The sequence below is a fragment of the Rhinolophus hipposideros genome (assembly GCF_964194185.1).
Source record: "Rhinolophus hipposideros genome assembly, chromosome: 17".
Classification (NCBI taxonomy): Eukaryota; Metazoa; Chordata; class Mammalia; order Chiroptera; family Rhinolophidae; genus Rhinolophus; species Rhinolophus hipposideros.
Window position 1 is genome coordinate 54,405,287 of NC_138063.1, and position 23,840 is coordinate 54,429,126.

At 37.0% G+C, this 23,840-nt stretch overlaps 1 protein-coding gene across 3 annotated transcripts in view; it reads right to left on the reverse strand.

The window, feature by feature from the left end:
• Positions 1–23,840, reverse strand: part of PTPN2 (protein tyrosine phosphatase non-receptor type 2) — an 85,382-nt gene that overhangs the window by 15,732 nt on the left and 45,810 nt on the right. For all 3 annotated transcript variants that reach the window (XM_081079138.1, XM_081079137.1, XM_081079139.1), the window contains 5 exons: positions 22,340–22,440; positions 16,278–16,376; positions 13,246–13,383; positions 4,861–5,070; positions 3,779–3,931 (listed from right to left, as the gene is read on the reverse strand). In XM_081079138.1, the coding sequence (XP_080935264.1) occupies positions 3,779–3,931; positions 4,861–5,070; positions 13,246–13,383; positions 16,278–16,376; positions 22,340–22,440 (701 nt within the window). The remainder of the gene's footprint in view (positions 1–3,778; positions 3,932–4,860; positions 5,071–13,245; positions 13,384–16,277; positions 16,377–22,339; positions 22,441–23,840) is intronic.

Genomic DNA, 23,840 nt, shown 5'->3' on the forward strand with positions numbered 1-23,840 from the left:
GGAATCAATACTGCACTTAGCTACAACCTTGTTCAAGCCCTCATTCCGAGGCCTGAAGTACAGCTATCTAGATGGACAGTTTTTCATCTTTCTAATTCTATACTCATGTTGAACCACATGCCAGCATGCCACGTGCTACTGAGCAATAAGGCCCCACCCACTCTCTGCAACCCTACCCATTTCTCACTGAAGAAAGCTCCTCAAAGGAGAAGTGATATAATTAAACTTGAAACCCACCGTAATTCATTGCAAGTATATCATTCACTTAATACTTTATTAGTAGTGTCAAATTACCAGCTAGAAATCTTACAAGACCAATTCTGAATTGCCAAACTAGTGACTCTGCGAGGTTTATTGTCATCACTGATACTGGGAGTGTGCTAATAAGTACGCGGTAATATCAGCAACTATATTGTGTATTTATGTCTGACTTTACGCCAAGAAAAATGTAAGATAAATTATACCATTATGAGAGACAACTAGAAGTTATCCATATTAATCTAGGTAGGTCAAGGTCATTGGAGATTTCTATAAGTGAATATGTGCTGTTATTATAATTATAGAACCTGTTGAAATAGGAAAGATATTTACTGATTTCATATATACTTTAGATGTGAATATTAACAGTTCTCCTGTCCCAACAGGTTCTAAATCACTTTATGTCCACATATGCCAGAGACCTTCACTTAAAACTGTTTGCAGTAATAAAAATATCACTAGCATCATAAAAATCTAAATTAAGACTGAAGGTGAAAACAGATGTCTCCTTTTAGGAGAAAGTACCAGAAATGAAGAATTACATGGGTTGGGTGCCAATAAAAAGACAGCTCTCTGGAGATACACAGGTTCAGGAAATATCCCCTGCCCCCCACCCACTGCCATCATGCTCACTAGAAAAGAAGATTCCTTCATTCTTACAAATATTAATTTTTCCTAAAAACTAGAGGCAAAGAGGAGGAATTAGATGAAGAGAAATAAAAGTTTCATAAATTGGCTCTCACATCCGTTTATGTCAAAAGGGATACCTTCAATGGGCTACAGTTACATTTATGCAGTTTGGGGCTTCTACATATAAAAAGTAATTTTAGATCTTTGTAACAGTAAAGTTTTAAGATTTAAGGTTTCAGAGAACTTTACTTTTCTTAGATTTCTAAGTTAAGGTTCTAGTTCAGCACTATCCAATGAAATATGTGAGCCACATGTATAATTTTAAAATTATAGTAGCCATGTTAAAAAAAGTTGAATTTTAACAATGCTTTATTTCACTCAATATATAAAAAATATTGCCATTTGAACATATAATTAATATTTTTTAAATTGAGATTATTTTACACTTTTTCTCCCTGTATTTAATCTTCAAAATCTGGTGTGTATTTTACATTTTAAGCAGATCTCAATTCAGACCAACCATATTTCCAATACACGTATCCCCCACCCCCACTTTTCAAAAATTTGCATTTCGCCACTTCACTTTTTATGAAAGACCTATATCAGTACTTGTTTCTGTTTACTGAAAAAAATCTGAAGAGGATTTTCAGTTTTATGAAAATAGCATTCAGTGTTTGTTTTGCAGTGAGCGGCTATAGGTAGCGTGCACCCTAAGCAGCAAAAGTGGCACTGCTTTTACTGTATGTTAGTGTTATTTTAGGTTTTATGTGTTATTTGGTATGGTTTGGCGGGTTATTTTTTGGGTCTGGGAATGCTCAAAATGTTTCCATACAAATTAATGTGTGATTGCTTCTTCTTTTTATACCAAATTGGCTTACAAAAGGTTTCACAGGAATGCTCTACTTTCAGATAGCAGGGAAACCTGTACTCAGTAGTGCTGCGTTAACAGCTATAGAGTTGGACAGTGGAGTTCTAGGAAGAGAAAAATATCTACGTAAAATAAACAAATCCATATACATAAATACACATGCCTGGAAGAATACATACACACCAAAAGGATTACAACTTTGGGGTAGATGAGTTAACGAGGACTTCCACTTTGTACATGACATACTTCCATATTCTGTGAATTCTTTTATAATTCAACATATACTCTGTATTAATTGTTTTTATAATAAAACAAATTCACAGTATTTCATAAAGATCCTCAAAGTTCATATATAGTCTAAAACTAAGAAAACAAAGTTTGAAAAAAATTTAAAGTGCAGGTAGGGATACTATCCAAAGGATAGAACACTTTCCCTGCAATTAGTCTGTGAAAACAACCAGGAAATAATGGCCACTAGGGAAGCTACAAAGGAGGTGGAAAAATTTTAGTGTAAGTATTTAACTTTTTTTAAATTCCAGATTTAAAGTGGTGGAAGCTCACTGAGATAAAAAGGAGAGAGACATTTTCCTAATCTTAAAACATTTGAGGTAACTTTTACTTCTAAATCACTGTTCACTGCCAAGCAAATCCAATGTTTTTAAAGTCTGGCTTCTGAAGTAGGGTCTGACTTCTGTGGGGCTTAATCTTCTACACACTATTTTACTGACTGATGGCACTGAGTAACCTAATGTTTCTCTTCAATAAAAATTATTCTTAGGGGCGGCCAGGTGGCTCAGTTGGTTAAGGCGCAGTGCTCTTAACTACAAGGTTGCCGGTTCGATCCCCACATGGGCCACTGTGAACTGTGCCCTCCACAGCTAGATTGAACAACCACTTGACTTGGAGCTGATGGGTCCTGGAAAAACACACTTACATAAATTTTTTTTAAAAAAAATTCTTAACGTTATTTAAAGGTTTGAAAAAAAACTTTTCAATGAAACTAAAAAACTGTATTGATCAGTAGTTGTCTTAAGTATTTAGTTCAAATAGCGTTAATGATCAGAACAAGAAAAGTTTTTAGCTACTGATAAATAGAATTGCTTAAGAATATTTTACTATGTTTTTGAAATATATAACACGTAACTACTTATACTTAATTCCATTATGATAGATTCTGACCTAAGTTATAAAAGGCTTATAAAGAATATTCTTGTGGTGGCTGGTTAGCTCAGTTGGTTACAGCATGGTGCTAATAACACCAAGGTTGCCGGTGCGATCCACGCATGGGCCACTGTGAGCTGCACCCTCCTTAAAAAAAAAAATTCTTGTTTTAGCTAGTAATCACAGATATTACAGACCTAGTAAATGTGTTCATAAAAGAGAAACATAAAGAAAGAGATTCTATCAACTTTTGCCCAATACTATGTGATTAGATCAGAGAAGAAATGGGGATCGATTGTGGCTTCTGTGTTTCTATTGTACATTTCACGTTAGTACTATATAACACAACTTCTGATAATCAGTCTTTAAACTTCGCTTTTGCAAATGTGGAGTAAGAATATCTTTGAGAATAAAGCCATCAACCTGAGAAAATGTAACATTTTACTGGAATTTCATGTCTGCTGTAAGTACTCAAGCTGCTCCTTGTTATAAAGTGTCTATTATATAAACTAAGTATTCTATAATCCCAGGTCAAGTTTTTAATGGGGTAAAAGTACCTACAATTTCTGGTTTATTTTAATGATTAAATGAGTAAACCCTCCTTAAACGAAAATTTCACTTTCTTGAGTGAAATCTTGTTCCCAGTAGGGCTTCTGAGTAACAGAAAGGACTTCACATGAGGCTGAGGTATATATGAGGAAGTGAGCTTAAATTTTATAATTTTAAGATGGCCAGCTGGATTTACCACATTAATGTAAATATGTTTTGGAAGGGAGAGGATAAGTGCTTAAATGGCAAGGAATTATTTGATACTAATTGTATTTATTACACAAGTATTATTATTCCCCTAAAAAGGTTTACCTGTATATTTGAATCTCCTTTTATAAACTTTGCTCCTTCTATTATAGTCATATATGAAAATCGGAGTTGATCTGGTGTCTGAATAAGTCCCATTCGATATTTTCTCATATTCAGTAACAGTTGTTTAATGTTAATATCATCTCCTTTTTCCATCTACAAGAAAAGTAGAAAGAAAATTATTCAAGACTTTTGTTCACAGAGCCCAGGAAAGAGAAGCAATACAGGATACTTGCTAACAGTTTGCTATGTGTTGCATTCCTCAAGAACAAGGATAATTTACCACCGAAGCTGTAACTTTATGTCCAAAACCGCCATCCCAAAACACCCATTCTCCTCACACCTCAACTGTTCAAGTAGTAGACAGAGGACGTCTGGTCCTCTAGCTGATTTACAATTCATTCCAAACCAATCACAGTAAGTCTCATTCACTTTGGCCAGTGTTTGGTCTAAGGAAGGATTTATGACCAGTTCTGGCTTAATGTAAGGATAAATCCACTGAAATCCGTGCTTTTTTTTTTTTTTACGGTCTTGGCAGGAGTAAATCTTTTTGTCCAGGGCCCTTGCACCTCCATTTCTGTGTACGGCAGACATATGGACATGGTAGAGCAGGAAAACCGAGCCTACGTCCACAACGACACTGCTGAGCCACCGCACCTGCCCTGGACTACTGATCTGTAATTATAACCTCCACAGCCCACCCCCCAACTGAAAAAGCAAAAACGTTGCTGGAGTTACATTTGGCAGGGAACGGGCGCAAACACAATCCATCTTTAATATTCCCCACTAACAAAATAGACAGAATTTTAAACCTGTCAAAGTTCATTTTAATGTAACAATCCAATTTTTGATTAAAGTACTATATACATAGGCAGAGTGGTAAATACAGTACATGTGTTAAGAAATAACTATTCCTATACCCTAACGAAAGAGTATAAATGAGATTTTCAGGTTTTTCCAAAAGAAGGCAGAAGGTTAAGTTTGAAAAACATAGTTTTGGGATACTGACATTAGAGCTAATTTTTGCCAGTGGGAACAATACCAAAAGCAGACAAGGCTAAAATTAGATCATAAGAAGCACTTACCAGAACAAGACAGGTATCTACTAGAGAAAAGGTGCCTGATCGCCCAATGCCTGCACTACAGTGGATCACTGCAGGGCCATGTTCAGGATTCAAGGAACCAGATTCTCTCACTTTAAATAAGAAATTCAGAAATGAAGCTGGTGATTCGGGGACTCCAAAATCTGGCCAGGTAGTATAATGAAAGTGAGATATTGTTCTGGTTTCACCACTCTAAAACGTAAAAATAAAGGGGGAAAAGTTAATTCTACTTTTTTTCTTTTTAAAAACCACTTCAGAAAGATTTTGTGTTTTGTGTAATGCTTTTAATCCCATGGAGTTTTTGTACCATGATTTTCCTCTTTGGTTTTTGATAATCATTTATACAAGTTTGGAAGATTTCCAAACTTTAGGAGAATTTAGAATATATTAGCCAAAGCTAACATTAGTTTGCAGGCATGTTCTAAGCTTTTTGTATTAATGATACAATAATCCTTTTAAAAGCCATTTTCCAGATGACAAAACTGAGGCACAAGGTTAAGTAATTTATTCAAGGTCACACATTTAGAAATGGCAGAGCCTGGATTTGAAGAAGCAATCTGGTGTAGTATTTGGATTCTTAACTGCTAACTTGTACCATGTGTGTTGCCAATATTTTCTTTAATTCATACATAATAAGTGGATTCTTTTTTCCTTTTCCCCATATATTTCCAGTATAATTTTACATTCTATAACAGTTTCCTTTTTAAGAATTCCAAAATTATTTCAGATATACTCTTTCCCATTCTATGAGTTATCTTTTAGATTCTGCTATACTGGCACAGAGGAACAATTCAAGAATTGATTTAAAAAAACAATCTTTACATTTTTAATTGAAATTTCTCTTCTAATTGCTGCTTTTCCCCATGGTAATAATTTCCAATCATAAAACTGTTTATATGCCTCTGCTGATGTGCTAAAATGGTTTACCAACATACTAAATATTTCCTGTCTCTTAAATCCTGCCTGGCATTCACTATCACTTCCTGGATATTCCTGATGATCTTATATTTCTGACTAACTAATTATGAAAATGTTCCTTAGCTTTTGCCAATTGCCTTCTGACCCAAGAAGCACTTCTGTGCCTTATATTCTTCATTTCTGTAAATGAAGCAGTAATCCTCTAACATGCCTTTGCACAATTTTTCATTTTATTATAAGACTTTTTTTGAGGGAGAAGCCACAGAAGCAACATAAAAAAAGATGGTTTTTTTAATGGTTATAAGTATCCTGCTTTTGCTTGCACTTGCTCGACATCCCTTTTTCATTATAGAGTCCTAAGTCCCAGACTGAGTTATGTCAGGTATAGCATTGATAAAACACATACAAGAATTTAAAAAGTATATTTAAACATTTTTTGTAATATAGTTTTAGTGACTAATTTTTCCTAACATCCAGTTTTCATAATTCCAAATATACATGATCCGTAGGTTCTCAATATACTGAAGGTACGAGAAGATTTTCCTATCACTAATTGAAATGATCATTATGATGACTAGATTTCAAAACATTTCCTTTTAAATTCCAAATTAAGTATGCTAAATGAAAAAAGCCAGTCTCTGAAAGATATATACTGTATGATCGCACTTACTCGATAATCTGGGAGTAGGGAGTAGGCCTGATTATACACAAAGAGCATGAGAAAACGAGGATGGAGATTGGTGGTGCTAGAACTGTTATATATCTTGATGGCAGGGGGGTGTTACACAACTGAATGCACTGTTGTAACTCATAGAACTATACACCAAACAGATTGTATGTTTACATACATCTTACTGTATGTAAAAAGGGAATTAAATTTACTGTGTTAAAAAAAGGTGTATAAAACATTCCAAACTAAGAAGGCTTTTACAAAGTCTTAAGTGGACAGGTAACAACATAATACCAAGATAGGAATGGGATAAAGAGGCTGGTTCTTGATCAGCTTAAAGGTATAGTTAACTCAAAGTCTCCTTTTCCTTTAAATGGGGTCCAAGATTCCAGTGGGAGGTGGCCCCAGGATCCTGCTTGCATATGAGCTGTGTGTGCTCTTTAGGGTGTGGCCCAGTATTCCTCTGTGGTTGTATGCTCAATTATTGCATCACCTCCTGGCTCAAAACCTATGGTTACCCTACAATCCTGAGCAACTGCTTGCTTTTTCTTTGCTTGTATGATTTTCGCTCAAGATTAGTGGTCCCTTGTTTATTCATTTTTTTCAAATTCAGGTCACGCTGTCTGGGATACACATAGCCAGTTCCAAGAAATACTCACGACTATTTGTCTTCCTCATTAATAGATTTTTGAAAACCAGTCTTTTTCTTCCACTACCAGAACAGACTAAAAACACAAAATCATGTAACTCCCAAAAGACTACATGAAGCAGTAAGAGCCATATGTTCACTCTACGGTATAAAAGAAATGTTTACATGCATAATTGGACCTCCGGTCCCTCTTTTTCATGCTGGAAAAAAAATGAGAGGTAAAAAAGGTTGCCCAAGGATGGAGAGCCGGAACAAAATTCATCTTTATTCCAAACAAGCTCCACATTTAGACTTTACAATATTTGACAAACTCCTTATTTCAGAACTGTGGAAGCACCCTTTCCTTCCCCTAAGTCACGTGAGTTCTCCGTCTGTGATGCCCACTACATACCTCCCATCTCTCTCCCACTGCTGCACCTCACGCCCACACACCCAGGTTGCATGCACAATCGCACGCTGTCCCCTTCTCTAGCTGCTCCATACATGCCTATCAAGGGTTCTTTGTAAAAAGCTGCATTATGTGTAGCCACGCAGCAGCCTACCCGTCTGCCTCCTCCTACCGGCCCCTAAAGCAAGGAGAGTCTGTGAGACAGATCCTTTCAGGGACTTTGCTTCACCTTTATGTTTGCACCTTATGTCTCCCTGTTTGGCCCCAGAAAGATGGCTAGTCAGTCAATGACGAGTAAGATTCCCCACGGGGGACACAACTGAAGCCAGATGCAGTCGACTGGGGACCAACAGGAGAATCCACGGGATTCACAGAGATGGGCACAGCCCCCCACCATCCCCCGGCTAAGGAGAGCCTCTGCCTCTGTGGCTGCATTCCTTCCCAAAACCTGCAGGGGAAGTGACTCAATGATGTGCTCTCCATCTATTCATATGCATATAGGTTTTGTCCCTTGGGGAAGTACATACATCTTAGGACTTACCGTTCAGCTGTCTGCAGGCAAGGGTGATTGGCTTGAATCAGTTTCCCATTATGATGTATAGGATTCACAGATCTTGAGAATGACAAGCTTTATCCTCACCTAACTAATAAAAGCTAATGCATAGGCGCAATTCGCCCACTTAACTCTCTATTCAAGGCTACTGTCTTTTCTTAACCCTGAGCCGCCCTCCTCAGCTCCCCACAACCCTTGTGGTGCGGGACGCAACAATTATGTATACCAGACTCTACACAAAATGTCAGTGGTTCACCGTTCTTTTTAAGGCAATGTGGGGACAAAACCCCAAAAAACAGTTTCCAGGCTCTCGGCCTCACATAGAAAGGTGCTGGCTCGGGTAGTAAATGGCCATCAACTGTGATCAGATGGCCAGCAGCTGTGGCTAGTTGGCCGTCAGCTGTAACCCGTAGGCCATTGGCCACTAATATAACGGCTGTGGCTACGCTAGCAGGAAAGGAATGGGGGCTAGCGAGAAGATGGTGGCTGGCAAGCGCGGACTGCTGTTAGGCAGATTATGTAGATCCTGCTTCCTATGTCTCCAGCCAAGCCTCCAGCGAGAATATATTGGTTTGACTCCCCTACTTATGGCTCCATGGGTGTTCCTTTTTGGCCTTACCGTGTCCTGCGTTCTTGGGCGGGGAGTGGGAGCTGAGACCCTGCACGACAAATGGCGCAGCGAGCAGGGTCCCCCGCAGGACAGGCAAAAATCTCATTTACAATTTTGAAGGAGAATTCTAAATTTAAAGTCTTTGAATAAGGATATCAAGCTCATTATATATGGAGGCCAGGAAGATAATCTATGAGTTGAGTAGGTATAAGACAACAGGGAGTTGTTAGGCTTATGGCAATTTAAGTGTATGCTGTCTAAAGCTATTCAAGTTAACTATTATTTTTATCATCAATATACACAAGATTATAGATTTTCTAATATAAAAATCTATACAGCTTTATGCCTTCAGGCCTAATTATTTTTACACTTTTAGGCATATATAGAAGCTACCAAGATTATGTTTCCAAAAGACATTCATAAGCCCCAATTTTGTCATCTGTAAATGGCGTTAAAAATTGTCCTAACCTTATAAAGTTATTGTGAGGAATAAATAAAATAACGAATGTAAAGTACCTAACATATGCTTGCACATGGTAAATGCTTAACAGATACTAGCTATTTCTGAAAATATTATACTCACTAATTGCCTTTATTGTCACCCTGAATAAGCTCCAATCAGTTGTGAAACTCTGCATGTTCAATCTCTTCACTTACTATTACCTCTACACCTGAAGAATAGCAAAATTTGTTAACCCTACCTCCTAAATACAGAGTTGATATATGAAATCTGTACCCTCATTGTCACTGACTTAGTTCAGTCTCTAATTAATTTTTGCCAGGATCATTATACTGTCCATGTTTGTATTTACTTACTGTAATTTATTTTGAAAAGATTAATTAACTCACCAGATCTGGAGAGGAAAGTGACAGGAATTGCTAGGCATGGGTCTTTCATTCTAAGCAAAGACAAAAGCAATATACAGAGGCATGGGCCCTCCAGGAACAACCTACTTGAGAAGTCTAAGTCTTTTAGCAAGAACAAATCCTGAGTGCCTGAAAGAGATGAGACAGACAGAGGAAAGGGCCAGGATGGGGTGGGTCACAGACATCTGCACTGGCCACGGAAGGATTTTTAAAAGCATCCTGGAAGCACCATGCCTGTGTTTTAGAATAACCCACTTAAATTGCCATAAGCCTAACAACTCCCTGTTGCCTTATACCTACTCAACTCATAGATTATCTTCCTGGCCTCCATATATAGTGAGCTTGATATACTTATTCAAAGACTTTAAATTTAGAATTCTCCTTCAAAAATGTAAATGAGATTTTTATGTGATTAAATGTGATTAACAATGTACTCAGTGCAACGGGAGAGGAGAGTTCAAAAGCAACAGGTAAGGACCCTGCCCATGAGGAGTTGAAAATCTTGTTATGGAGTCAAAATATATACATATGTAAGAACTGAACAAGTCAGTAAAATGTTAAAATTAAAATTATGGAGAGAAGATCATAAATGTTAGAAATGAATGTGTCACAGATCCATTAAGAAAGACCTAAGTAAGAAATGGGGCACAAGGTGGTAGCACCTGAAAGATGGGTAGGCTATAAATAGGCAGAGAGACAACATTCCAGGTGGGATAAACCCTTTAAGCTATACTGACTCAGATCCCAGCTGAGCCTCATAATAATTAGGCACTCATCCTGTTTTGGGCATATCTACAGGGACAGAGAAACAGAAAGCAGTGAGCATTACAATAGTATTCCTGGAACTTGATAAACATAAAGGGCTACTTTAAAAGCAGAGATGGAATCTCTTCATTCAGGGGCAAAAGTTCAAACTCTTAGCTCTAATCAAGAAACTAGAAAGGACTGCTGGTATGTAGTTTTACTGCTCCATTAGACAAAAGGTCTGTAATAAAGCAGGGCCTGCACAGACAGCTTTGGCCCTAAATCTGTGAATAGATACAAGCTAGACTCCTTCAGAAACCAACTGCTTCTCTGCAGTTCAGGAATCCCAGCAAAGATCTGCAGATGAGGTTGGCTATCACTTCCTACTTCATCATCACCTTCTCTCCTTGTTATTTCTTTCTCCCTCAACTTGTTCTTTTCAATTGCCCTGGCTCCTGCAGTCCTTCCCAATTTATTAACATTACAAAGGAAACAGATATAGACAACTAAAGCTAATAATTGTGATCCTGCATTTAGTCTTAAGCACTGTTACAGTATTAATTCACTTGATCCTAGTAACAACCCTATGAGGTAGGTACATCATTACCCTCACTTTGTAGATGAGAAAATTAAGGCACATAGCTTAAGTAAGGCACACAGCCAGGAGTGGTAGAGCTGTGATTTAAACTCAAGCAATCTGGTTCTAGAGTCTAAATATTTAACCAAATGGAATTCTGACTCTCATACTGAAATGCTACTTTATTCTTCTAACATTTCTAGTTCTTACTAAAGATTGTAAAGTAGAACATAAATAAACTGTTGCTATTTAATTATGGTAGACTCTGAACTCAGACCAGTAAGAAATTACACAGTTACTAGAAACTAAAATATAATGGTTGGCCAGCTCACATGGTGACCTCAGTTTCAAAAAGATGGTTTAGAACCTGTCGTGCAGGGCGTCTGGCCTGGCGGGGTCTCTACTCCCGCTCCCCACATAAGAACGCAGGACACGGTAAGGCCAGAAAGGAACACCCACGGAGCCATAGATAGGGAAATCAAACCAATATATTCTCGCTGGTGGCTGGGCTGGAGACACAGGAAGCAGGGTCTACATAATCTGCCTAACAGCAGTCCGCACTTGCCAGCCACCATTTTCTTGCTAGCCCCCATTCCTTCTAGCGTAGCCACGGCAGTTATATTAGTTGCCAGTGGCTTACGGGTTACAGCTGACGGCCATCTGATCACAGTTGATGGCCGTTTACTACCTGAGCCAGCACCTTTCTATGTGAGGCCGAGAGCCTGGAAACTGTTTTTTGGGGCTTTGTCCCCACAGAACCAAAAATCTAAGTGAGGAGGGGAGTAGCAGATGAGGATAAAGGGGATCAACTATATGGTGATGAAGACTGTGGGTCAAATGATAATGTATGTGAAAAGTGCTTTGCAAACTGATAAAATACAGAAGTCATTCTATTTTATTATCATTTGAGGTATAATCAATTCTCAATTAGGTTTCGGAAACAGAAAAACATCTATGCCCTTCTCCATCTAAATCAATTTTAAGGCTGTAAGTAGATGAGGTACCTGGGATAAATACCAAGATGATTCAGAGAACCATGAGAATTTTATGAAAATACTGTTCTATTTCTGGGAATAAGCAATGTAAACCAGTATCAAATAGCCGGTGATGTAGCTCAGTGCAGCTTAAGACTTATGTAAATGAACAGTTGGTGCATATTAAACACAGTTAAGGGAAATTTACAAGTAACTCTAAGCCTTGTAATTCCCAACGCTAGGCCTTCTTAGATGACCTAAAGAGATCACATAAAAGCTTAATTATGGAGGTCACGGGAAGCTAGATCTTAAGCACATAGTATGCACCTGTGCTTACAGCAGGCAATAAAAACAGAGGTGTTCCAAGAGATCAGTCATAAAAGATAATTCTACATATCTAAAAAGTACTTTTATGTATATCCCTTCTCTTCTCTATAGCGCTTTTTTGATTAATAATCATATTAATCCTTAATGTACTTAATGGTTAACTAAAACAGTTATCTTGCTTTATAGACTAGACACATTCCATTCCTAAAGTCATATTTTGGCAAACAAACATTTTCCTATTTTCTAGTTTTCCTAGTTTCTCGTAGCATTTCAGAATGACTCTCATTTCATATTTTCTAGTTATTCTAATTACAACATAAAGAAGGCAAAAAAGGTAAAGGGGGAGAAATGTCTTTACCCCTAGATTAACAACACGTACATCTATCTCAACCAAGTATAAAAGCACAGTTCTTATATTTCTGGAGAAAATTCAACTATATATTCTTGAGACCATACGCACCATTTTCCCCAATTCAATAAGGACACATTTTTGTGTGGTGAATAACTTGCATTAACAACATTCCAGTAAGTTATTTTCTTCAACAGCTTGCTACTCTGAACAGTGGCTTTAAGCACCAGGCACTGCTATTCATTGGGTCCTTATTCGCCATCAGGTGCTTTGCATACACTTCTTCATTTGATCTCCACAAGGTATTATCTCCATTTGACAGATGAGGAGAGGCTTAGGGAGGTTGAGCAACAGATCCCAAGGACACTTCTGTGTAGCAGAGCTGGGATTTGATTCCAGGTAGGCCTGATTCTAAAGCCATCTCTCTTAATCCTCAATTTTAATAAATTATTTTCAATCTTAAATTTCAACTTAAACTTTAAAATTCTTAATTTCTAGGATTTCTTGAGAGGCCTTAGAGAGCTACCATATATAGGAACACAATCTAAAAACAACTGGTTATGACTACATACGATCGTGTATTATCAAAATGTATGAGCTGCCCTAAACCTCAAACCTAAAACCAAAGAACACCTGAAAGTAATATAATATTGTATGTCAACTGTAATTTTAAAAAATCTAATAACAGAGTAATTCTTAAAATCATATAAAGTCCAATCTTTTGGGCATGAAAAGTCTTACATTTATATTTTCTAATTGTAGTAGATGTACTGTATAATATGACTTCACATCTTCTGACAAGAACTTCACACTGAATCCTGTTTCTTTAAACAGCATCTCTCGGTCGTCTTTTGTTGGCCAGTACTGTGCACATTTAACCTAAATTTAAGAATATGTATTTTTTTTTAGTATATAGACATTATGAAACCATAAAAAGTTGGAAAAAGAAAACAAACCATATATACATGCTATTTTTTTCAACTACCCAAATCTAAGAACAGTCACACCATATTTGATGTTTAATTAGATTGACATTCTATAAAAGCAGTTTTGTGAAATGTTCCTGTAACTTATACACTAAAAAAGCCATATACAGATATGTTCATAAAGCAAAAATGAATTTGTCATCTCTAAAGCATGATAACCTATATTTTAATATCATGCTGGCATTCACTTTGTCTACAAAAGTATCAAACTCTTGCACAAATCTTATCTTCAAACAGTATTGAAAAGGCTTTATTTTACAAGTATTTTCCATAAATACCTGTGAATCTGCTACTAAATATTATATATCTAGAAATAACCTGCATATTTACTTACTAAAATTAAGGCAGGGGAAAGAACCAGAAGATAAGTCCCCTTTACCTAGAGTTGTTACATTTTGGCAGAACTACTGACATGAAATACATATTTGTGACAATAAATGCATCTTCCCAAAAGACAAATTATGAAGCCAGCAGACTGACGCATGGTAAAATAAAGTCATTTTATTAGGAAAAAACACCAAAAAGAGATGCTTGTAAAATATGGCCATTTCTCCTTTTCTAAATCACAAATGGCTACAAATAACAATCAACACATATACCTCTACAACAAATGAATACTTTGAGCTACTGCTTCAAAAGGTGTTAAGACATTTCAAAAATGATGCAAGAAGTGAAAGAGCATAAATGAGATCAGAGCAACTCAGAAATGAGGTGATAGAAGACAGAAATGAATTAGAAATAAGAAAACACATCATTTCAGAAAAGACTAATTAAAGAACAGAGGCAGTAATAAACAGAACAGATAATGCCTTAAGAGATAAAGAAGAGGAAAAGGAGGCAATTTTTTTTAAAAAGAAATGAAGACAGTGACAAATAGGATTAGGAAGACATTGTGACAAATATAAAAATAGGCAAAGAAAATCTAACATATGTATAAATAGAAGTCAAAGAATACCAAACATGCAAGGGAACAAAATAAATATTAAAAGTATGACTCAATAAATTTTTCTTTAAAAAAGAAAAAAATATTTGAAATAACATATTGAAAGAGTACACTAAGCACCTGGCAAAACTCACCCCAAGTGACCAGCACTAAGACATATTTGGGTAAAATTAATGGAATTTGAAGGGAAAAAAATCCTTTAGGTGGCCTAGGTGAAAAGAACAAGTCATTTATAAAGGAAATAAGATCTTCATTTGATGTTGAATTGGAAACACCAGTATGAACTCTTGAGGTATCATTATTTTAACACACAAACATATTTTTTCTTAGCTCTGTTTACTGAAAAACTATAAAAACAATGACCAATCCAGTAGCCAGCTTCCTTAAAGAAATGGCTGATTTTATGAAGAGTTTAAGATGAGCCCTCAATATGTAGTTATTCCAGATAAAAGAATGCTATTAAAGACTCTCAGGTTTGTGTGAAAAGGACTTTGGGTTCAACTTGAAGAGATTCCTGCTAGCTAATGTAGGAACAATTTGACTAACTAACAAGGATAGTAACCACAACGGAGAGAAAACAAAAAGTATGTTTAAATCTATGAGTTCATAATAATTGATCCCCTCATATCCCTCCCCCACACCAAAGAAACCTAATTGATCACCTGTTGAGGACACTAGGGAACAAATCCTGTTTTGAAAACCGCTTTACCTATAAAAGTGGTCAACTAACTAGACTGGGCAATTTTTTTGTAGATATAATCCAACAAAATCTCAAGAAGGAATGATAAAACTGAAATACCACTATTTTGTAACCCCTAATTAATTAAGGAACTAAGGACTGACCAGCAATGGCTGCTAACATCATAAAAAGAAAGATCATCATAGGGCTGCTGATAAACACACCACCGCCTATAAAGTAATCATCCCCAAAATAATTAAACATGAATCTTATTAAGCATCTAGATCCAGCCACTCTAGTTTCTGGTGGCAATCTTATCTTATTAATACAATAATAATACTCCAAAAGGAGGGATGAAACTTAGAAATCATCTAGTTTGCAATGCTGCTGAAACTGTTCAAACTGACAATGTCATCATCACTTAATTTTTAAATCATACTGGAAACCATGAAAAACTGTAAATGACTGTTGGACATTCTGGTACATTACTGCCACTTCAGACTAGAAATAAATGGGAAAAATTTCATCACCATTAAAAACCAGCAACTATAAATTTAAAGAAAAGTAAAAATCAGGAATCTGAAGAAGTAAAACAATCCAAGATCTTAAGGCTGAAAGAGACCTTAATGATAATACTTTACAATTTGCTTGTTTGACAGAAAAGGAACCTAAAGCTACAGAAGTTAAGACTTAACCAAAGTTATACCACTAATTAACACTGTGTTTAGATTATACTTCAAATTTCAAAATTTCTCCTATACTTACTATCTAATGACTGAAGAGCCGATGATAATTATAAAGATTAAAAAACCATGTCACTTTGATCTTTTACAAAATTTCCAAGACTATTTTTATAATAATAAATTGTAAGGATTCTAATAAAGCTTAGGGGCTCAAAAAGTCAGTGTATCACTACTTGTCAGTATTAGTTCCATCACATTTATAACTTGGAGGGTAGTGGTCTGCAACTGTTACTTACATATTTAAGGTAATAATGGAAAAAGGATACATTAGTTCGTTGGGTCAGAAACACCCTAACCACTACTAGCCTTTAGCAATTACAGGTCAAAACTAATGAATGAATATCTCAAAAGAAATATGAGAACATTTATGAGCTAATGATCACAAGCAGTAAAGGAAGATGTAAATATTAAGTCTTACTCACCGATTCTTTCTCTACAACTCGGTTTAGCATGACAACTGCTTTGGTCTTTTGCTGCCAAACCATGAGCCAGAAATGGCAAGCTGTATTAGGAAGTGGACCCTGTAAAATAGCAAAAAGAAAAAGTAGATAAGAGAAAAAGGGTAAGGAGTAAAACTCAAGGAAAATTCCTTCAAGTATACTTCTGGTTTGAGAACAATGTATTGGATCATAGTAAGTAAATTAAGATGTTAAATCCACTTGATTAAAAAATATGTCTGTATTAGTTAGGATTATCAGTTATAAATGATCAAAACTGACTTTTATTTACTTAGGCAGAAAAGGAATTTTTCAGGCTATCAGGTGGTTTTCAGAGTTGAGGGCTGGGCAACCAAGCTTGGGTAGAAACAAGTGTCAAGGCAAGATTCTGCCCAAAGCAGAGTCAGCTTGGGACAATGCTCCTCATACTGTCACTTCTAATCACTTTGCTTTGCTGGTATTACCATACTAAGGTAGCTGCAGTATTCATACATAACCTATAAGCAAACCAGAGTTAAAAATCACAGGCAGAAATATCTGACTGGTCATGTTCTAGCTGCAGAGGAGGTAGGCAAAGGATATTTCTGTCCCCTTCAGCTTTCACAGCAGAAAGGTAGGACCTGCCTCCCACAAATCATGGCAGTCCAGCAAAAGTGGAAATTTTCACCGTCACTGGCGAGGCAATGAACCCAACTTAACTACAAAAAGATTTCCAGAAAAAGCAGAAATTTCAAAGTACCTGAACCACTATAAAACTGTTAATCTACAAAACTATAGAATGTGTGACCTCAATAGCAGACTTAAAAGGGGGAATGGTTCATATTACAATATTGCCATAGGAAAAAAAATCAAATTGTATTTTGTACTTCCAATCATCTTCACATTGTGTTTAATGGTAGCATAGGGCAGAAGAAAGGGCAAAAGGTGAAAAGGCCATGCCCAAATTATAACTAATTTTAAATGAGTGAAGATGAAAATAAATGAGCCTTTACTGTACCTAATGTACCTCAATATGCATTCACCTCACATGGCATGTGGTAGAGTGGTGAGTAAAGGGCAGAGTGAGGATGCTGGGGCCAGGTCAGCCTGGAGCTTCAGCTCCACAAGCAAAAACAAGTTGATTCGAGTGGTTCCAGACTGAAAGCATCTTTAGGGCAGTTGTATTCCATGGTGTGTAGCAGATACTTTATAACTATTATTTGAATTAATAAACTCTAAGCTTCTAAATTATGAAAATACTAGAAATCTACTGGGAATCCAGAGAAACTACAACCTAATGTTTGAGGATACTGTTCTCACTCAACATGTATTACCTACTGCTTGATCCACTACAAAAGAACAATGAATAAATCCCTAGTAAAGTGAATACGTTTTGTTTCAACTAAAAAAAAAAAATGGGTGTATCAATTCACCTGTGAAATCACTCCTTGTTGTGTGTGCACGTGCTCTACCACCCCGCCCCCGCCACTCCATTTTCCGTTAATGGTTCTAAAAGGGGCCCAGGGTTTATCTCTCAGCTCTTCCTTCCACTTAAACTGAAACACATCAGTGCCACAAGAGTAAGGGGTAAACCATCAGATCTTTGGGAGTAAGAAGGATATTACAGCAAAGCCTTAATATGAGGAGGGCACTGGCACAGGGACAGGGAGGAGAAGGGTGAGAAGGAGGTCAGGGCCATTCCAAGCATAGCAAGTGTCATGCCGGGAGTCATGCGGCGTCTCAGCTCCCACTCCCCACATAAGAACGCAGGACATGGTGAGGCCAAAAAGGAACACCCACGGAGCCATAGATAGGGGAGTCATACCACTATATCCTCGCTGGCGACTGGGTTGGAGACACGGGAAGCAGAAGCCATTATCCGCAACCTGCTGTCCACTTCTCTGCAATCTACTCCGCCGTGCTAACTGCAGTCCGTGCTTGCTAACTCAGCCACCATCTTCTTGCTAGCCCCCATCTGCTGCTAGCGTAGCCATAGCTGTTATATTAGTGGCCAATGGCTCACTGGTTACAGCTGACGGCAAACTAGCCACAGCTGATGGCCATCCAATCACAGTTGATGGCCATTTACTACCTGAGCCAGCACCTTTCCACGTGAGGCTGAGAGCCTAGAAACTGCACTCCCGGCTCAGTTCCCCACAGCAAGTCACATGCAAATTTAAGGCACATCTTAGAAAAGACAAATAGATTGGTGAGGGTGAAGTGGAAGTATGCTGTGGGGACAGAATCCCAAAAAGCAGTTTCCAGGCTCTCGGCCTCACATAGAAAGGTACTGGCTCAGGTAGTAAATGGCCATCAACTGTGATTGGATGGCCAGCAGCTGTGGCTAGTTGGCCGTAAGCTGTAAGCAGTGAGCCACTGGCCACTAATATAACTGCTGTGGCTACGCTAGCAAAAGAAAAAAAATGGGGGCTAGCAAGAAGATGGTGGCTGGCAAGCATGGACCGCTGTTAGGACGGCGGGTTGCAGATTATGTAGATCCTGCTTCCTGTGTCTCCAGCCCAGTCGCCAGCGAGAATATATTGGTTTGACTCCCCTATCTATGGCTCCGTGGGTGTTCCTGTTTGGCCCAGCCACATCCTGTGTTCTTGTGTGGGGAGCAGGAGCTGAGACCCCGCAGGCTGCCCGCATGACATATGCAATAGAAAACTACACCTGTAGAGTGTGAAGGGTCTTCAATTCAGGAAACACTCACTAAACTTTATTTAAGAAGTAAAGTTATATGATCAAATTTGTATGTTATAAAAACAATTCTAGTGGCATTGTTAAAGATGGACTGATGGGCAAGGAAATAAGTTACAAAACTGTTGTATTAGTACAGACAAAACTTAAGAGAGATCTGAAAAAGGGAAGGGACAGCAAAAGAAAGCAAAGGGTTTGGTAGATAATAAGAATAACTTTAACCCAGATTAAAAAAAATAGAAAAATGAGTGTAAAAAAAAAAAACTTGGTAAAAAAATAGGTTAACAAAAAAAAGCAAAAAGAAAACAAAAACGAGTTAGACAAAGAAAATGTGGAATTTGTAATGTCATTGGGTCATCTGGGATAAAAATATCCAGTAGAGACCTGGAAAATATAGGGGAGGAATTCAGAAAAGCTGGGGCCAGCCCAGTGGCTCAGGCGGATGGAGCACTGTGCTCCTAACATCAAGGTCGCCGGTTGGATTCCACATGGGCCAATGAGCTGCGCCCTCTATAGCTAAGATTGTGAACAACAGCTCTCCCTGGAGCGGGGCTGCCAGGGCTGCTGAGTGCTGCCATGGGCGACCATGAGCAGCTGTGGCTGGCAACCGGTGGGAGGTGCTATGGGCTACCATGTGCTGCTATGGGCTACTGTGTGCCGCCATGAGCCGCTGGCTGTGAGCGGCTCACCAACAACTGGCGACCTACTGCGACAGGAGGTTTAAACACAATCATCAGGGTATTAATCAGGCATTTTCTTTATCACGATGAGATTTGCAGTGTTTTATAAAAGGATTGTTATTAACATTAATAACATTATTACTGCTACTAATAAAAAGCACTAACAAATATCACAACAAATAATCCATGGAGTGCTTACAATAGCACCAGGCACTATGAGTTTCTCTAAACATTGTTCTATAGATAACATATATATTGCACTAATACAGACATAAGATTGAGGAGTTAAGTAACTTGTCCAAGGTCACATAGCAATTTTAAGGTAATGGAATTGAATGATTAAGAGCATAAACCATGGATTCTGTGGAGACTGTGGCTTTAAATTCAGGCCTCATCAGACGTGTATGACCTTAGTAAAGTTATTTTAATATCCCTGCACCTCCTCAGATGATTTCCCATGTATAACATACAGATAGTAACAGTATTTACCACAGAAAGTTATCATGAGGCTGAAATTATAGGAAACGCGTAAAATACAGGAAAAGGTTACAATATTGCTTACAGTTATTAATTTTACTTCCCACTAGGATATAAAGTTTATAATGGCAGGATTTTTGTTAATGCCTGTTTTATTTGAACAATGCCTGTCACAATAAATACTCAACAAATCTGATGAATGAATATCCAGTGAAGTAGTGGGACCAGGATTTGAGAATAGATACTGTAATTCCTAAGTTTGCATCACTCCCTCTTAAAACACAAAGGTTCAAAATACAGTTCCAGAGAGCTGAAGTCATGAGTGTGGACTGGAAGGGGATTAAAAAAACCCCTAAATCAGAATCTTGAGAAACTCCTACATTTTTAAAGACTAAGATAAGGGGGGGAAAAAACAACGAAAAAAAACACTAAATGAGACTAGGAAAAAAAACAGAAAGGGCTCTGATAAAGATCTAGAATAATTATTCTTTTCTCTTTAATTATTTTCTATTTTTAAACATTATAGTTTTTCCAAATAGAAAGTACATTTCTTTGACTCTAAGAATGGGGTTTATTAAAAAACATCATTAATGCTCTTAAGAAAAACTTCAAATATTACAAAAAGGCAGAAAATGGCAAATTAAGTCTCTATTCCCAGTTCCCAAAAACAACCAGTACTAATGGTATATGTATAGTTTATTTAGCCAGTCCCTTACAGATTATTTCAGTCCTATTATTTTTTGTCCTATGCTATTAAAATAAGCATCCTCACATATATCTATGTCTGTACATATCTCACCAGTGAGTATTATAAACTTTTAAGTCTCTGCTGTTCTAACAGGTGGTAACTGATTGATGGTTTAAATTTATATTCCCTAATTACTAAAAACATTGAAGATCTTTTTATATGTATACTGTCCAATTTTTTTCCTTTGAATTCTGAATTTATGTTCTTTACCAGTTTTTTTCACAGAATGTTTCTTTTTTTCTTTTTGATTTACAGGAAATGTTTTACTTCAAGTAAAATAATTTTCAGTTCCTGTGAATTAGAAATAGTCTAATAGCTTAGAGTTACATTTCTCTGAATATCTTTTTTCCATAGCCTGATCCAAACTGCTTTTTAAAAATCTCAGTATTATGAATATACAACTTATCTTGTGAGTATTTAAATCATTAACTAGGGGTGGACGGGTGGCTCAGTTGGTTAGAGCGCAATCTCTGGGCAACAGGGCTGTGGGTTGGATTCCCACATGGGCCAGCGAGCTACACCCTCTGCAACTGGAATGAAGTCAATGAGCTGCAGCTGACCTGCTGCTGAGCTCCCAGGAGGCCGGACGGCTCAGTTGGTTACAGCACATGCTCTCAACCACAAGGTTGTTCGACTCCCAAGGGATGGTGGGCTGTGCCCCCTGCAACTAAGATTGAAAGGACAACAACTTGACTTGGAGCTGATGGGTCCTGGGAAAAAACACATTGTTCCCCAATAAAGTTCTGTTCCTCTCCCCCAATAAAATCTTTAAAAAAATCATTAACTGAGGGAAATGACATCAGTATTAATTAAGTCTCTGTTACTTGATAAATAAAGGGTAGCTGGTGCAGATAAACCCAAATAATTTCTATTATCTCAGAATGGAAGAAAAGCAGTGCTGGAATACAGGTGTGGCCAATGTGTCAAGAAGCAATCAGGCAGAATGCCAAAGGGAACTGCCAGGCTCTCTAGTCTCCTTCTCAGTCCTCTGGGCAGCTCGTCTCAGCATCCTCACTCTGCCCTGAAGAAAGGCCAGACACCATCTAGGGCATCTGTACTCTCAGAAAATATATGCCAGAGAGGGGGGTAGAGAAAAGCTTTCAAAGGGTCTCTGTTTATATAATACAGGTTATGTGAAGAGAAACGGAAGAAGTTAATAGTAACAAAGGCTTTGTATCAAATACAAAGGAAGATAATTTGACTGAAAAGAACCGGTCTAAGCTATTTCATTAAAAAAATGTTCCTTTATGGAATGTATAACGTTAAAAATAACTTTATTTTCACCTTAAATATGCAAAGCTGCAAAACATTATAATGTCTACAATTCATTCATTACATAATAACAGAGGAAACTGAAATAGCATTTCATTTCCCAAGAAGTCAAGACATACTTTCGGCTGTGTTTTAAAGCAGACCAATCACAAAAACTGCATTGTCAGGCATCTGCTCCACATCACACTTGCCTGTGTTAAGATGTAACTTCTTTGTGCCTCTTCTATGTCAACTAAGCTGGCATTAATATAATCATTTTCAGCATTCTGTAGTTTAACACGACTGTGATCATCTGAAAAAGACAATGATAAGCCATAACTGTCATTTCAAAATAGTCATTTCTTTTTAATATTACTGTTTTAGGTACTTATAAAATGATAGGAGAAACAAAGAAAAAATAAATTAGCACCACAGAAGAGTTGAGTCGAATCTCAAATTATTCTTTTTAAAAGGAAGTACAAAAATGTAATCCTTTTGTTTGTTACTGTGGTGTTGGAAGGGAAATGTCTTTGTTCATAGATTAGCGACTGTAACTAGAAAAAAATCAACCAAGATGTAAAACATAGTAAAAGAAATAAAGTACCTGCCTTCCTAAAAGTAAAAGGATTATTTAGATTCTTAGTGCCTACAACCTGATAGGTCCAAACAAACAAACAAAACAAAACTGGCCTCAAACAGACGAGACTAGATTTCCACAGTAATTGCATTTCATTTTCTCCATTCCTCAACAGATCTGCATTCAACTACTACTGCAGTAGTCCCCACTTACCTATTGAGGATATGTTTCAAGTTCCCCCAGTGGATGCCTGAAACTGCAGATAGTACTGAACTCTATGTATAGTACGTTTTTTCCTATACACACACACCTATGGTGAAGTTTATTTTATAAAATAGGGACACTTGATTAACAATAACTAATAATAGAACAATTATAACAATATAGTGGATAGTATCTACAGTGTGGAGATGCTGGACAAAAGGATGAGTCACTTCTTGGGTAGGGTGGAGTGGAATGGCATGAAATTTCAAGTTACTCAGGAGGGTACACAATTTAAAACTTAGGAATTGTTTGTTTCTGGAATTTTCCATTTAATATTTTCTGACCAGGGTTGACCATGGGTAACTGAAACCTCAAAGAAACCATGGATAAGGGGAGGACTACCGTATATTTAAATATTTTTTTAGCACTTAATGATAAATTGAATGCTAAAAATACCTAAATACAGTTGGAATATTCCAATTTTTTAAAAGATAACTAAAGATGCTTCATTACTTGTGTTATAATAGTGTAAATATATTTCTAGTTTTTTAAAGTAAAAATCATAGATTTAGAATTTATGCTAATTGAAATATGTGGAGTACAAAACTACTTTGTTATCATTTTGATGGGAAAGGAGGAGAAGCATGACGCAAGGAAAGAAAACACATGCATAAGAACATAATTAAAATTAACTTAGAATACTAAATACACAACTGTCAGAAGCATACAACTGAATTATAAACTGAACACGTTTGATATTTAACTTTGGAGGACACATTCTATTATAAGCTGCTTCACTTAAGGAAATCTATACTAAATATCCATTCTCTCCCTACTTTTAAACTAAAAAAAAATTGTTTACATTATCTCCATATTAAAGAAAACATTAAATGGCTTTAGTTTCACACATCAATTCATTGGAGATGTTTCTG